Below are 14,818 nucleotides of genomic sequence, written 5' to 3' on the forward strand. Positions count from 1 at the left end.
GAGCCACCGTGTCCCTATAGTATAGCATAGCGTAGCATAATATAATAATAAATATATGCAATATACCAATTTCTTAACACCAAAAAATCTAATACTGTTTGGACTTCTATAAAGGTAAAGGTTCCCCTTGCACATACGTGCTAGTCATTGCCGACTCTAGGGGGCGGTGCTCATCTCCGTTTCAAAGCCGAAGAGCCAGCGCTGTCCGAAGACGTCTCCGTGGTCATGTGGCCGGCATGACTCAATGTCAAAGGCGCATGGAACGCTGTTACCTTCCCACCAAATGTGGTCCCTATTTTTTCTACTTGCATTTTTACGTGCTTTCAAAACTGCTAGCTTGCCAGAAGCTGGGACAAGTAACAGGAGCTCACCCCATTACACGGCATCACTAGGGATTCAAACCGCTGAGCTGCCGACCTTTCAATCAACAAGCTCAACGTCCTAGCCCCTGAGTCACCGCATCCCTACTTGGACTTCTACTCTGAGCTAAATCAGGAATAAATTAGAATAGAATAGAATAGAATAGAATAGAATATTTTTATTTATAGACCGCCCTTCTCCCGAAGGACTCAGGGCGGTGTACAGCCAAGAATAAAATACAGAAAGAAAACAACAATACAAAACTAAAAACAACCCTTAAAAAACCTATTTGATATGGCTACTTACAGATAAAATATTACCCTCTAAAATTTACAAAAAATTTAAAACCCATAAAATCAATTTGATAATTTAAAATTTAAGCGAGTGGTTTCTAATTTTTGTTCACATTTTCTCTTAATCTTTTACCTTGTTCACATAAGGGAAAAAAACTTGCATCTTCCCAGGAAAGTTACAATCTGAATGGGTGCTGCATTAGATTACGATAGTATCTGATGGGATTAATCTGTGATGACTGATTCAAGCAAGCAAGTCATTACTTGTTACTGTTGACAAGAGAAAAACATTTATGTGTGTGAACTGGATCACTCAGATCAGAGATAATAAATGGCCTCTCAGATCTGACAAAAGGGAACCTACTTAATCAAAATAATCAGCCATGAGCTCTAAAATCTACAGTTTAGTAGATTATTCCTACAGGCATAATTTAGGTAGACTGTCATCCTATTCTATGTTGGAATTTCTAGAGTTTAATTTGACTGGTTAAGAAAAATCCCACAAAATCTTTCATGGTATGACTGATCCTGTAAAGTGGATTAGTAATAGATGCTACCTACTAATCCATACTTTTGGCAGTGTAAATGGTTCCAAGAGCTGCTTGTGTAGACTTAATTCTGAAAAAGAAACAAACAAGCAAGAAAGAGGATTAGTTTCTTCTTTCTTATTCAGCTTTGTCTTAAGTTTCTACAAGATTACATTCTTGTTTCAGTTTATCATCACTTTATCTGCTTTTTTGTTGGTTATTGCCCCTAAGGTACAATTTTGTAACAAAATAAAGGTCAAATGATCAAAATAGCAAAATGCCAGAGACAGAGGTGGATTTCAGCAGGTTCTGACCAGTTCTGGAGAACCGGTAGCGGAAATTTTGATTAGTTTGGAGAACCGGTAGTAAAAATTCTGACTGGCCCCGCCCCCATTTATTCTCTGCCTCCCAAGCCCCAGTTAATCAAGAGGAAATGGGGATTTTGCAGTAAACTTCCCCTGGAATAGAGTGGAAATGGAGATTAGGGCCTGGGTACTTACGGGACCGCCTGCTGTTACCTCATGCCTCCCACCGACCCGTACGCTCACACAGAGAGGGACTTCTCAGGGTGCCATCCGCCAAGCAATGTCGGCTGGTGGCCCCCAGGGGAAGATCCTTCTCTGTGGGGGCTCCTACCCTCTGGAACGAACTTCCCCCGGGTTTACGCCAAATACCTGACCTTCGGACCTTCCGCCGTGAATTGAAAACACACTTATTTATTCGCGCGGGGCTGGCTTAAATTTTATTGGTTTTAAATTTTACTTTTAATTTTTTAATGGGTTTTTAGGTTTATATGTCTCAAAGTTTTTAGGCCAATTATGTAATAAGTCTTTTAATTCGTATTTTAATTTGTATATTGTACTGTTTGTTTTTACTTTGGCTGTACACTGCCCTGAGTCTTCGGGAGAAGGGCAGTATAAAAATCGAATAAATAATAATAAAATAATAATAATAATTTTACAGTATCCTTCCCCTGCCACACCCACCAGACCATGCCCATCAAGCCATGCCATACCCACCAAGCCACACCCACAGAACCGGTAGTAAAAAAGTTTGAAACCCACCACTGGCCAGAATATATCTGGCACCAATTCTTCCCAAAGATTTTGTTATGAAGTGTTACTTCAGGGGTGGAATTTTATAAATATGCAAAATATGCAAAACAGGGGTGAAATAATAATCCAGTGGATTCAAGCAGAAGAAATATAACCTCCAAAGTTATGGATTAATTATTATTATTATTATTATTATTATTTGCATTTATATCCCGCCCTTCTCCGAAGACTCAGGGCGGCTTACACTATGTCAAGCAATAGTCTTCATCCATTTGTATATTATATACAAAGTCAGCTTATTGCCCCCAACAATCTGGGTCCTCATTTTACCTACCTTATAAAGGATGGAAGGCTGCGTCAACCTTGGGCCTAGTGGGGCTTGAACCTGCAGTAATTGCAAGCAGCTGATGTTAATAACAGACTGTCTTACCAGTCTGAGCCACAGAGGCCCTAATTATTGTTACTAATACTCCCGGTGTGTGAAAACAATGGCTCTTTTCTTTCTGATACTGAAGAAGCCAAAAATACAAAAGCCATTGCAGAAATGAATTCAAGGCTTCTTCAATGAATTTGTCCATCATCTCCAAAGACTAGATAGGAAATTCAGAATTAAGGTTTATATTTTAATCAGAAAAATAACAGTATCTAAGCATTTTAGTTTGGGGATAAAATGTTATTTGATAGAGCCAAAAAAACCGGACACTCTGACAGCATTCTGCTAATGATGTGCAAGGAACTTGATTATTATTTACCTGCCCTGCACTTAATTATATCATGGTTTATGCAGTAACCTGGTATTAAAATTTAACAAAATCAGCAGCTAACATCCTTCTCCTTAAGTGGGTAAGAAAATAAAATATTTCAACCTTAACGTCACCAAAAAATGAACCCTAAAATTTTGTCTCATAAATAGGATTTTTGATAGAAAAGCAATAGCACTTAAACTTCTATACCACTTCAGAGTGCTTTACAGCCCTCTCTAAGCAGTTTACAAACTCAGTATACTGCCCCCAGCAATCTGGGTCCTCTTTTACTGATCTTGGAAAGCTGAGTCAACCTTGAGCCGGTCAGGATTGAACTCCTGGCAGTGAGATGAATTAGCCTGCAATACTGCATTTAACCACTCTGCCACTACGGTTCAAATGATTAAAATCATATTGTCATAAAGTAGGTTACTTTTCACCCAATATATAACTTTCTTGTGAAAGTGACTGATCAGAAAAAAAATCCACCAAGGATTTCTGTGTCAATAGTTCCATCAAACCAGATTTTGAAACATTTGAATTGAGAAGACTAAAAGAAGTCCATAGCCATGCTCTTTCTCCATTTTTAAAAAAATCCAGAGAAAATGTCAGGTGCCAAATAATTGTGGAGGAATGGAATGGAAAGAATAGAATAGAACAGAATTTTTATTGGCCAAGTGTGATTGGACACACAAGGACTGGACTAGGGTTTTAAATTTTTTAAATGATTAAATTTTAGCTTGGGTTTTAAATTGGGTTTTATTATTTATATCTTATTTTAAATATTTGGCCTTTATAATAAGTTTTTTAGTTGAATGTTTTTATTCTGTACATTTGTGTGTTTTTATATGGCTGTACACCGCCCTGAGTCCTTAGGGAGATAGGGCGGTATAGAAATACGAATAAATAAATAATAATAAATAAATAAAGGAATTTGTCTTGGTGCATATGCTCTCAATGTACATAAAAGAAAAGATACGTTCATCAAGGTACAACATTTGCAGCACAATTGATGGTCAATATATCAATATAAATCATAAGGATTGCCAGCAACAAAGTTACAGTCATACAGTCATAAATGGAAAGAGATTGGTGATGGGAACTATGAGAAGATTAATAGTAGTGCAGATTTAGTAAATAGTTTGATAGTGTTGAGGGAATTATTTGTTTAGCAGAGTGATGGCCTTCGGGAAAAAACTGTTCTTGTGTCTAGTTGTTCTGTTGTACAGTGCTCTATAGCATCGTTTTGAGGGTAGGAGTTGAAACAGTTTATGTCCAGGATGCGAGGGGTCTGTATATATTTTCACGACCCTCTTCTTGATTCGTGCAGTATACAGGTCCTCAATGGAAGGCAGGTTGGTAGCAATCATTTTTTCTGCAGTTCTAATTATCCTCTGAAGTCTGTGTCTTTCTTGTTGGGTTACAGAACTGAACCAGACAGTTGATTGTGTTTGTAGACTACTCCTTAAACCTAAAATGCAAAGCTGAATTTATCTGCTTAGTGTAGTTATTAAACTACACCATCACCAAAACTGAAATTCAAATTAATCTGGAAATTTTCAAAAGAAAATAATATAATATTGATATTTATAAAATAATATACCGTATTTTTCGGAGTATAAGACGCACCTTTTTCCCCAAAAAAAGAGGGTGAAAATCTGGGTGCGTCTTATACTCCAAATGTAGCCCTGCCCAGCTTCTCAAACAGAGGTTTCAGAGGCTGAAAAAAGCATCAGAAATGGAGCTTCAGGGAAAAAGGCCCAAACGGAACTTCAGCAAAAAGGCCCGAAACGGAGCTTCAGAAAAGAAGCTCCCAAACAGAACTTCAGAAGCTTTTTTTCTGAAGCTCTGTTTTGGAAGCTTTCAGAGGCAGAAAAAAAAGAGTGTTTCAGAGGCAGAAAACAAACAAACAAACAAAAAAAAGTAAGGCACAGAGCTCACAACCAAGGAAACTGTTGCTAAAATTCACCTCTGGGAACAGCTGATTGGGGATATTCTGGGAGACCAATCCACCTGCCAATCAGCTTTTTTCTTATTTTCTTCCAAAAAACTAAGTTGTATCTTATACTCCGGTGTGTCTTATACTCCAAACAAAAAAAAGGTAAATACAATATTTACCATCAGAGTTTCAGACGTCAATAATTTACTCAGAAGAAAGAATGGAAACAAGGCTAATAATGAAGTGGGGAGAAAACTATTTCTAACATACTTTCTTAATAACTATTGCAGTGCCCTACCCTCAAAGTGGTAGGGTTAGAGGTAAAAGAGGGGAAAAGAAAGGAAGAATGAATGAACAGAAAGAGAAATTGGGGGAGAGAAGAGTAAGACTGAATTGCATGTCTTAACTTCAAAGAAGTTATCAGTAGACATGAATAGTAAATAATGAATATGAAAGCTTCTTGCTGGCAGTCTTCAACATTGAACCATTGGTTTAGCGACAATTCAAACTTGCAATGGCATTTAAAAAAAAGATAACTGTCACAGCATCTGTACAGCCACGTGATCAAATTTTGTTTGCTTGGCAGCTAGCATGTATTTACAATGATTGCAGTGTCCCAGGGTCATGTGATCACCATTTGCAACCATCCCAGCTAACTTTTTGACAAGCAAAGTCAATGGGGGAAGCTGGGTTCACTTAACAACTGCAGTGATTTGCTGAACAATAATGCCAATACAGGTCATAAAATCAGATGTGACCCACTTAACTACCTTGCTTAGCAACAGAAATTCTGGTCCCAATTGTGGTTGTAAGTCGAGGACTACCTGTATAATAAGGGGATTTATATACTGGAATGTTGAAAATTGAAAAGAAAAGCAGGGTCATTCCATTATTAATTTGTGAGTTCAAAATGGCTCGACTCTATTTTTTTATTTCCTATAATTGCCCCAATTCACCAGTATAAAGCATCCGATAGAATCAAATAGTTTTATGTAAAAACCATAGGGCTTCTCCCCATCTCCCAGCATTAGAAGTGAAATAATGAAACTTAGAGAGCTAGAAACATTAAAAATGAAAACCAATACTTATGATTTTAGCAAGCATGCATGTTCCCACAAGGTTCTGCCTTGCCCATTTGAGAATCTAACTAAGCTCTGCTGGTAAAACGATACACTGATTCCCTACACTCTAATTAAGCCTGGTTTTGATTGTTTGAGTTCATTTCTCTTCAGTGCCATCTACGATGGAGGAGAATCTGGAAATGTTTGTTTCGCCATGATTTATTTGGCCATGTTTACCTCTTAAAAGTTTGGCTACAAATATTTAAACAACAAAAAACCTGCTGAGGACAGAATTTGAGCTCAGATGTCTGTATATTTTTAAGAAATATATGGAGTGCCTTTCCAATTCCTTCCATGCTGACAAGCAATCATGCTTTCAAATTTGGGAGAGGACACTTTTTAAGGCATCAATCCATGCAATTCGTCAGTACAGATCAGGTTTTTTGCATCTTGGTTCCTTTACCGTAATTTGATAAAGGTGAACTAGAAGGCCATTTCTCTTCCCTTCACCTTAAGGAAGTGTCCTATATACATCATGACTTGTGGCATAATGTGGATTACATCATATTGAGATATTGGAACACTTCTGTCATGCCACCCCTAGTCCTTCTTTTCATTAAAGTAAACATATCCAATTCCTGCAACTGTTCTTTATATGTCTTAACATTCAGTCCTTTAATCATTTTTGTTGCTCTTCTCTGCACTCTCTCTAGAGTCTCAACATCTTTTAAATTATGGCAACCAAAACTGGATACGATATTCCATTTGTGGCCTTACCAAGGCATTGTAAAGTGGTATTAACACTTCACATGATCTTGATTCTATCCCTCTATTAATGCAGCCTAGTACTGTGTTGTCTTTTTGGTAGCTACAGCATACTGCTGGCTCATATTTAAGTGATTGTCCACTAAGAAACCAGATACTTAAATGTCTTTGTGTCCTATGTTCTAAATTGAATTATCTGGAATTATTTCTACTAGAAATGCCAAGGACTGAAATTGGATATTTTTTGCATATACTCTTAGAAAATTCACTGTTGATTGAAAAACCCTGGAAATGCTTAACAGATGTTGCTCATAATTTTAATATTTAACACAATCAAGAAAAATGTTCAATTAAATTACCCAATGGGCTATAGATTCTTCTAGCACCAATGAAGTTGTTGAAGTGCTGTCCCGGTGTTTGGAAGCCGTACGGGTCTGGATGGGGAGAAACAGGCTCAAGCTTAATCCCTCCAAGACGGAGTGGCTGTGGATGCCGGCATCCCGATTCAGTCAGCTGCAGCCGCGGCTGACTGTTGGAGGCGAGTTACTGGCCCCAAAGGATAGGGTGAGCAACTTAGGTGTCCTCCTGGATGATCGGCTGTCGTTTGAAGATCATTTGACGGCCGTCTCCAGGAGGGCCTTCCACCAGGTTCGCCTGGTTCGGCAGTTGCGCCCCTTTCTTGATCGGGATGCCTTGTGCACAGTCACTCATGCGCTCGTTACCTCTCGCTTGGATTCTTGTAATGCTCTCTACATGGGGCTCCCCTTGAAGTGCACTCGGAGGCTTTAGCTAGTCCAGAATGCAGCTGCGCGGGTGATAGAGGGAGCTACGCGTAGCTCCCACGTAACACCGCTCCTGCGCAGACTGCACTGGCTACCTGTGGCCTTTCGAGTGCACTTTAAAGTGTTGGTTACCACCTTTAAAGTGCTCCATGGCTTAGGGCCTGGGTACTTACGGGACCGCCTGCTGTTACCACATGCCTCCCACCGACCCGTACGCTCTCACAGAGAGGGACTTCTCAGGGTGCCATCCGCCAAACAATGTCGGCTGGCGGCCCCCAGGGGAAGGGCCTTCTCTGTGGGGGCTCCCACACTCTGGAACGAGCTTCCCCTGGGTTTACGCCAAATACCTGACCTTCGGACATTTCGTCGCGAACTGAAGACACATCTTTTCATTCGCGCGGGGCTGGCTTGAACTGAATTTTATTAATTTTAAATTTTTATTAACTAATTTTAAATGGGGTTTTTAGTCTAGTATATTTTAACCTATCAGGCTAATTTTAAAATAAGTTTTTTAATCTGCATTTTAGATGGTATATTGTATTGTCTGTTTTATTTTTGCCTGTACACCGCCCTGAGTCCTTCAGGAGAAGGGTGGTATAAAAATCAAATAAATAAATAAATAAATAAATAAATAAATAAATAAATAAATAAATAAATAAATAAATAAATAAATAAATAAATAAATAAATAAACAAACAAACATCTCATTAAAAAACTGTCCATGCAAAAATGCCTATGAGTGAGAAATGGTAAAGGAGAGATATCAGCTATTTTGTTTTGGGTCTTCAGGAAAATAAATAAATAAATAGAAATAAATAGAAATAATGTTAGTTGTTTTGAAAAGCAAAGAGTAAGATAACAAGAACTGATACGATAGAATGTAGCGTGGTACAAAGCAACTACCTAAGTTGGAAACCTTAAAATGCCCAAAATCTTATCTTTAAACACTTACTTGGGAACTGCGAATATGTTTATTCAGTGCATAAGCTTGCATAGTGATAATGTTGAAACCATTCAAGGCTTTGCTATGCTATAGCAATTAGCTCACAATTAGTTGAATATGAAGAGTGATGTATATAAAAACATAAACTCTTACTATCTGAAAATCATATTTCTGTATTAATTAAGAAAAGTGGGATTATGCTTGAATAAAACTAGGTGATAAAATTTGTAAGGCCAGGTTAAAATTAGGACCCACTGGAATAGCGAGTAGTTCACTTTCTCAACATTCAGTTATTCATAGTAATAAGATTGATCTTCATCACTCCCTATAAGTGGGTGCTCCGACATGCCCTCCTCCTGGCCTTCAGCTAGAACCTGAGGCGTTGCGAGAAAGGAGGGTCCTGGAGAGGGAGGCCTTGTCAGCTCCTCCCTTTCACTTTCAGAGTCATCTTCCTCCGTGAGAACAGGCTCGGGAGCCAGAGTCACAACAATTTGCTCTATTCTACACATACACAGAATTCTTAAATTAATAGATTTGCTTTATTCTAAACATACATATAATTCTTAAATTAAGAGTTAGGCGAATGAACCTTAAGTTCACCTAGTTTGTCTTTCATTCAAACATAGTGGCTCTGTTCTCACAACGAGCTTAATTGGGTCAATTGTATGTTTAGTGTGAAACTTCAAAATAGCATCACTAGATCAGGCCTGTCAAACTGGTGGCCTATGAGCTGGATGTGTCACGTGCAAGCCTGCCCACCCCAGCTCTGCAAAGGCAAAAAAATGTTGTGATATGTCACAATACATCACGTGACGCTATCAAATTTGACACCCAGGACTTAGATCAATGAAATTCCACTTTGAATTTAATGCAGAATAGTTCCTGCTAGAGTTAAATTCCTGGAGTTAAATTCACTGTATCTAGTCAATAAACTCTTCTCTTCCCATCCAATCTGGATAGCCCAATCTTTCTTAATGGGCACAAAATATCTGCTGGGGGGAGGGGCTATTAAAAAAGACTGAGCTTGCTTTCTGTCTTTAAGAGCACGTTTCTCTATTTCTCCCTTATATTTCATTCTTGGGGGTGGGATTCCCACAATACGTTTGCTCATCAGCTTCATGTTGCAAACCAAAGGATCTATGGTTCAACAGTTAACGAGTCTGTTTTGTTCCTAATGTTTCCAGGTTGGTGGTTTGATGCCTGTGGCCCTTCCAATCTCAATGGGATGTTTTATTCAGCTGGACAGCACCATGGAAAAATAAATGGGATCAAATGGCATTACTTCAAAGGTCCAAGTTATTCATTACGTTCCACAACTATGATGATCCGTCCCTTGGACTTTTAAAGAGACAATAAGATAGTGGCCATCTGAAGGACACCTTATGTAATCTTTAGGAGCAGAAGGTGGAAACTCCTTGAAAATACTGAATTCCAACATCCTAGCTGACTTCAGATCTTATTTCACTGGCTGCAGTAAACAAACACAAGTCACTGTCCAACCTGGGGACAGGTGAAACTGTGGATTATGAATAATATAAAATAGCTTTTGTGGCTATTCAGTGGACAACTTTAAGGTTCGGTTGCCACAAATAAACTGGTATCTTTTAACCAAAGCCTCTTTTTGTTGTTGTTTTGCTTTGATCAAGAGGATTTTTTTAAAAATATAGGACATGCAAACCAAGTGGCCTTTTGGAAAAAAAAACAGAAATAGAATCTAATGCAGAAGATGTTTGTCTGCTAGGAAAATGGTATCGACTCAATGCAGAAGCACAACTGCTATTTATTTGTAGCCCCTTAAAATGCAACTATGGCCTTACAACCTGGCATCAGAAAATGTGATGGAGATGGAAAAGTTATCTTTAATATCAGAGCAATATGCTATATATGAGTTATTTCTCATTAAACCTATTTCAGACATGGAATATCCTTCAAAAAGACAACGAATCAAGTTGGACAGAAAGAGCAATATGGCGAGAATGGTCAATTGACCTGTATGGCTAGCCTAAAATTTGGCAATCCAGATAATTGGATTCTTCCAAATATTTCAACTATGTTTGATAGCATGATAACAAAAAGAATTATGGATTTTTCGTTCTGACTGCTACAGCTTTACTTTGCTTTATATGACATTTCAGTATGAATGTCATATGAAAAACAAAGAAAAAGAAAAAGCACAGCTCTTTTTAAAAAATGCAAGATCAAGGTTATTTGTACATAGATTTATGACCTGGATACACAAATACAGAAAATATGCAAATATCATAACCATGTATTAACTGGATTTACTTTATCAGTCTTGCTGGTTTGCATGTAAATGTTACTAGTAAATTGCTAGGACTTTCACATCTGTTATTCAACCTTCATTTGACAGAGCTCAGCAGAAAACTATGAGTTATTTCCTATCCTTTTTTACACCTTTGGACAGTGGATTGGAAATCAAGGAATACAAGAGAAGAAAGAGATTGCAGATATGGATTGCAAATGCCCTGAATGGAAAGCAGTTATAATTGAGTGGATTAATTTAAATGGGAAAACAAGACATTATTTAAAATGAATAGGACTAAAATGTAGTTCCCTAGATCATTATCTAGATGGTAGACTTAATCCTGAATTCAAAGATTTCTAAGATTGTGGGTTATTGTTGTTTTCTACTTGTTTCCAATACATCCATACCCAAAATTCAATGTGCATTTTAATGAGTGTTGAAACCTAGTTCAGATATTTGGCCAAGGTGATAACGTCTTTCATTGATGTTTCAGCTTCCAATGTACATCTAACATTAGACAACATATTAGAGGAACATTGGCAGTTGAATCAAAGCATTGACTCATCTCATTCCTATTTTTATGGTTTCAGAAAAGCATTTGGCAGTAAGCTGTGGTCCATCATTTCTATGTATGCTGATCATTTACATATAAACGTGATATTACTTATTTTTATCTGTATCCCATTTTTTCCTTGGGAAGATTATATGAATTTGTTGATTCAGCAATGTATACATATGTGTCTTTAAATATTTCCTCAAGATAAAGAGGCTTATGATAAGCAAAACACAGGATGATAATTTAGAACTTTGATGCATTTGTTCTTTTCATTGAAATAAAATGTGAAATTTTGCACCCGGAATTCTTAAGGGAATACAGGGGCATAGTGGACATTCATATACACACCTCTTGGCCACTGTGTAATAAATAAGAGCAGAAATGTCACAGTCCACCCATGAGGAATTAAAAAAAAAATCTGTGAAAAAGAATTCTGAACCACCAAAGCAAAGGAGAACTGGTTAAAAAAAATCCAGGAGTTTATTAATTAATTATGCAGATAATTAATTCATGAAGATTCGTGTGAAGTGGAGAGACACTATGGTTCAGTGGTAGACTATATTGACATGTTCTAAATGCTGTCCTTGTATCTCAAGAGCTGTGATGGCGCAGTGGTTTGAGTGCAGTATTGCAGGACAATTCTGCCCACTGCCAGCAGTTCAGCCCTGACTGGTTTAAGGTTGACTCAGATTTCCATCCTTCCAAGATCAGTAAAATGAAGACCCAGATTGTTGGGGGAAATGCTGTATGCTGACTCTCTAAACCAGGAGTCTCCAACCTTGGTTTCCTTAAGACTTGTGGACTTCAACTCCCAGAGTCCCTCAGCTAGCAAAGCTGGCTGAGGAACTCTGGGAGTTGAAGTCCACAAGTTTTAAAGGGACCAAGGTTGGAGACCCCTGCTCTAAACCACTTAGAGAGGTCTGTAAAGCACGATGAAGTGGTATATAAGTCTAAGTGCAATTGCTATTGCTATATCCAAAAATTGATAAAACAATTTAAATAACACAAGTGCCTACTTGAGCTACCCTATTATCACAGTTGATAACCCTGGACTATTTACTGAAATTGTACGAATTCATCTTTTTATGCTCCTGTCTTTCTGAGATATAGAATGAGTTTCTCATTTTTCTCAAGCCACTAATTATTTTCTTTCTATTATGTACATGACTAATGGCTCTGAAATTAAAACATCATTGGGTTTAACCAATGCTTGAGCTTTTTTTAATTATTTTTAATTAATAATTTCTGTTGTACAATGGTCTCAACTTCCCCTTAATCCAGGGAAATAATCTTTCTTCCATGTATAAGAACAAAACAAGCTTTCATTTTAAAAACAAAATATGAAAAAACAAGGATGTACCACAATGTTCTTTGTAATTGCGACAGTTTTCAAGTTAAGTTGTGTATTTATGTATTTGTTTGTATTTACATATTCCTGCCTAAAGGGTTAATTTGTTGTTTTCTTCTGGTTAACTTTCCTAACTGCTCTTTATTCCGTGATCCCTGCCAACCATTGCTTTTTCTCTTATTTCAACTATCTTCATTTATGTCCAAAGATTGTGGTGCTTCTTGTGAGTGGCATTTTTTTAAAAAAATGTCACCAAATCCAGACTGCTACTGTGCAGACTCCATGGCAAAGGGGGAGGGTTTTAAAATAATCAAATCTACAAGCATATTTACTGTTTATTTATCTCTGTTTGAAGAAATGGGGGACATGATTTCTTATCCTTTATAATAAAATGTTTAAAACACGCTAGATGGTTCCATATTTTGACTCGGTTGGGAAATGCATTCTTGTGACATACCTGCCCTTGAAATTCAACATTTTAAAAAAGAAAGCTGAAAAATATTTCAAGTCAAGGCAGAGTGTGTATGAAAAGCTGTACTCTAAAAACTTTACAAAGGGGTGTGATGGCTCAGCGGTTAAAAACGGTGAGCTTGCCCAGGTTCGAGACCCAAGTGCTGCGTGACAGGGTGAGCTCCCATCCTTGCCCAGCTCCTGTTTACCTAGCAGTTCAAAAGCATGCAAATCAGTGGTGGTATTCAGCTGATTCTATTCGGTTTGGGTTTACGGGCAAACCCGTAACAGTGTCTGTGGGAGGCTCTGCCCACCCATCCAGACATCATCATGTCCCATTTTTGATGCTCTGTGCATACGCGGAAGGACCTGCGTGCTCACATTTGTGAACCAGTAGCAAAGGTAAGTGAATACCACCCCTGATGCAAATGCGAGCAGATAAATAGTTATACACTGTAAGCCGCCCTGAGTCTTCGGAGAAGGGCGGGGTATAAATGTAAACAAAAAAAAAATAGTTACCACTTCTGTAGGAAGGTAACAGTGTTCTGTGAGCCTCAGTGTATAGTTATGCTGGCCACATGACCATGGAAGTAAAATCTTCAGACGATGCTGGCTCTCTCAGCTAAGAAATGAAGATGAGTACTGCCCCCTATTTCTGGAAACAACCAGGCAGGGGAAAGCTTTAAAAACTTTACACAAAGAAAAGTGTTTTCTTTTTCAATAATATACCTTTTCTCCTTTTTCTTTCTTTTTCTTTTGATGTTCCAAATGCTGATCTCGGCCAACCCATTATTATACGATTTGGATTTTTATTTCTTTGTTAATTATGCTTGTTCCTCTGGGTCATTTACTTTTTTCATCATCATTAATTACTTTTCACTCTTTAATCATTCATTCATGAAAGTTGGCACTCTCAAATGATTTTAATTCTTTTACCCCGAGCCAGATATTGTTTCCCATAGGTATTAGGGAGAGAAAGTATTTTAACCATTGCTTGGAAATACATTCATCCACATTTTCCAAGAAACTGAAATGCAATTGGACTACTTCAATGAGCACATTGATGCCAGACTAACTTGTTTTACAAAGCCAGAACAAAAGCCAGAGGCTGATGAAACAGTATGGTTTAAGTCCTAACAAATAGTGCTAGATTACCTGGGGTGGGGGGATCATCTCATAAAAGTGAATTTTGTGATGGAATTTTGTGATGGTGGAATGTATGATATATAAATGGAGTTGGATTAATTAGAGCAAATCGCTATTCCTCCTCCTCCTCCTCCTCCTCCTCCTCCTCCTCCTCCTCCTCCTCCTCCTCCTTTTCCTCCAATTCCCAGCTTTCATGCTAGGGTACTAAAGGGAATGGCCAAGATTTATATCCAGCATAATAACATAAACTGCAAACATTATACCTATGCTACAATTTGGATACGCCCAGTGGTAGGATTCAAGTAATTTAACAACCAGTTCTCTGCCCTAATAATTTCTTCCAATAACCAGTTTGGCAAACTGCTCAGAAAGTTAACACCCGGTTCTCCTGAAGTGGTGCGAACTGGCTGAATCCCACCACTGGATACGCCGTAGCAGCAGTTTATAACCCAAGCTGAAACCTTGCAGTAACACCGTAATATCTCAAAAAACAAGATTGTGCAGCCAACATCTGATGGCAAATTTATAATTTAATGTAGCAATAAAATGGTGTAATTGTCCAATACAACTACACAACAATCCAA

At 37.9% G+C, this 14,818-nt stretch overlaps 1 protein-coding gene across 1 annotated transcript in view; it reads left to right on the top strand.

The window, feature by feature from the left end:
• The window catches only part of ANGPT1 (angiopoietin 1), a 171,094-nt gene extending 159,839 nt beyond the window's left edge, over window positions 1-11,255 (top strand). The window contains exon 9 of the mRNA XM_058178229.1: window positions 9,653-11,255. Within this exon, the coding sequence (XP_058034212.1) occupies window positions 9,653-9,813 (161 nt within the window). The 3' untranslated portion in view covers window positions 9,814-11,255. The remainder of the gene's footprint in view (window positions 1-9,652) is intronic.
• The last annotated feature ends 3,563 nt before the right edge of the window (window positions 11,256-14,818 follow it).

This window comes from Ahaetulla prasina, chromosome 3 (genome assembly GCF_028640845.1).
Source record: "Ahaetulla prasina isolate Xishuangbanna chromosome 3, ASM2864084v1, whole genome shotgun sequence".
Lineage (NCBI taxonomy): Eukaryota > Metazoa > Chordata > Lepidosauria > Squamata > Colubridae > Ahaetulla > Ahaetulla prasina.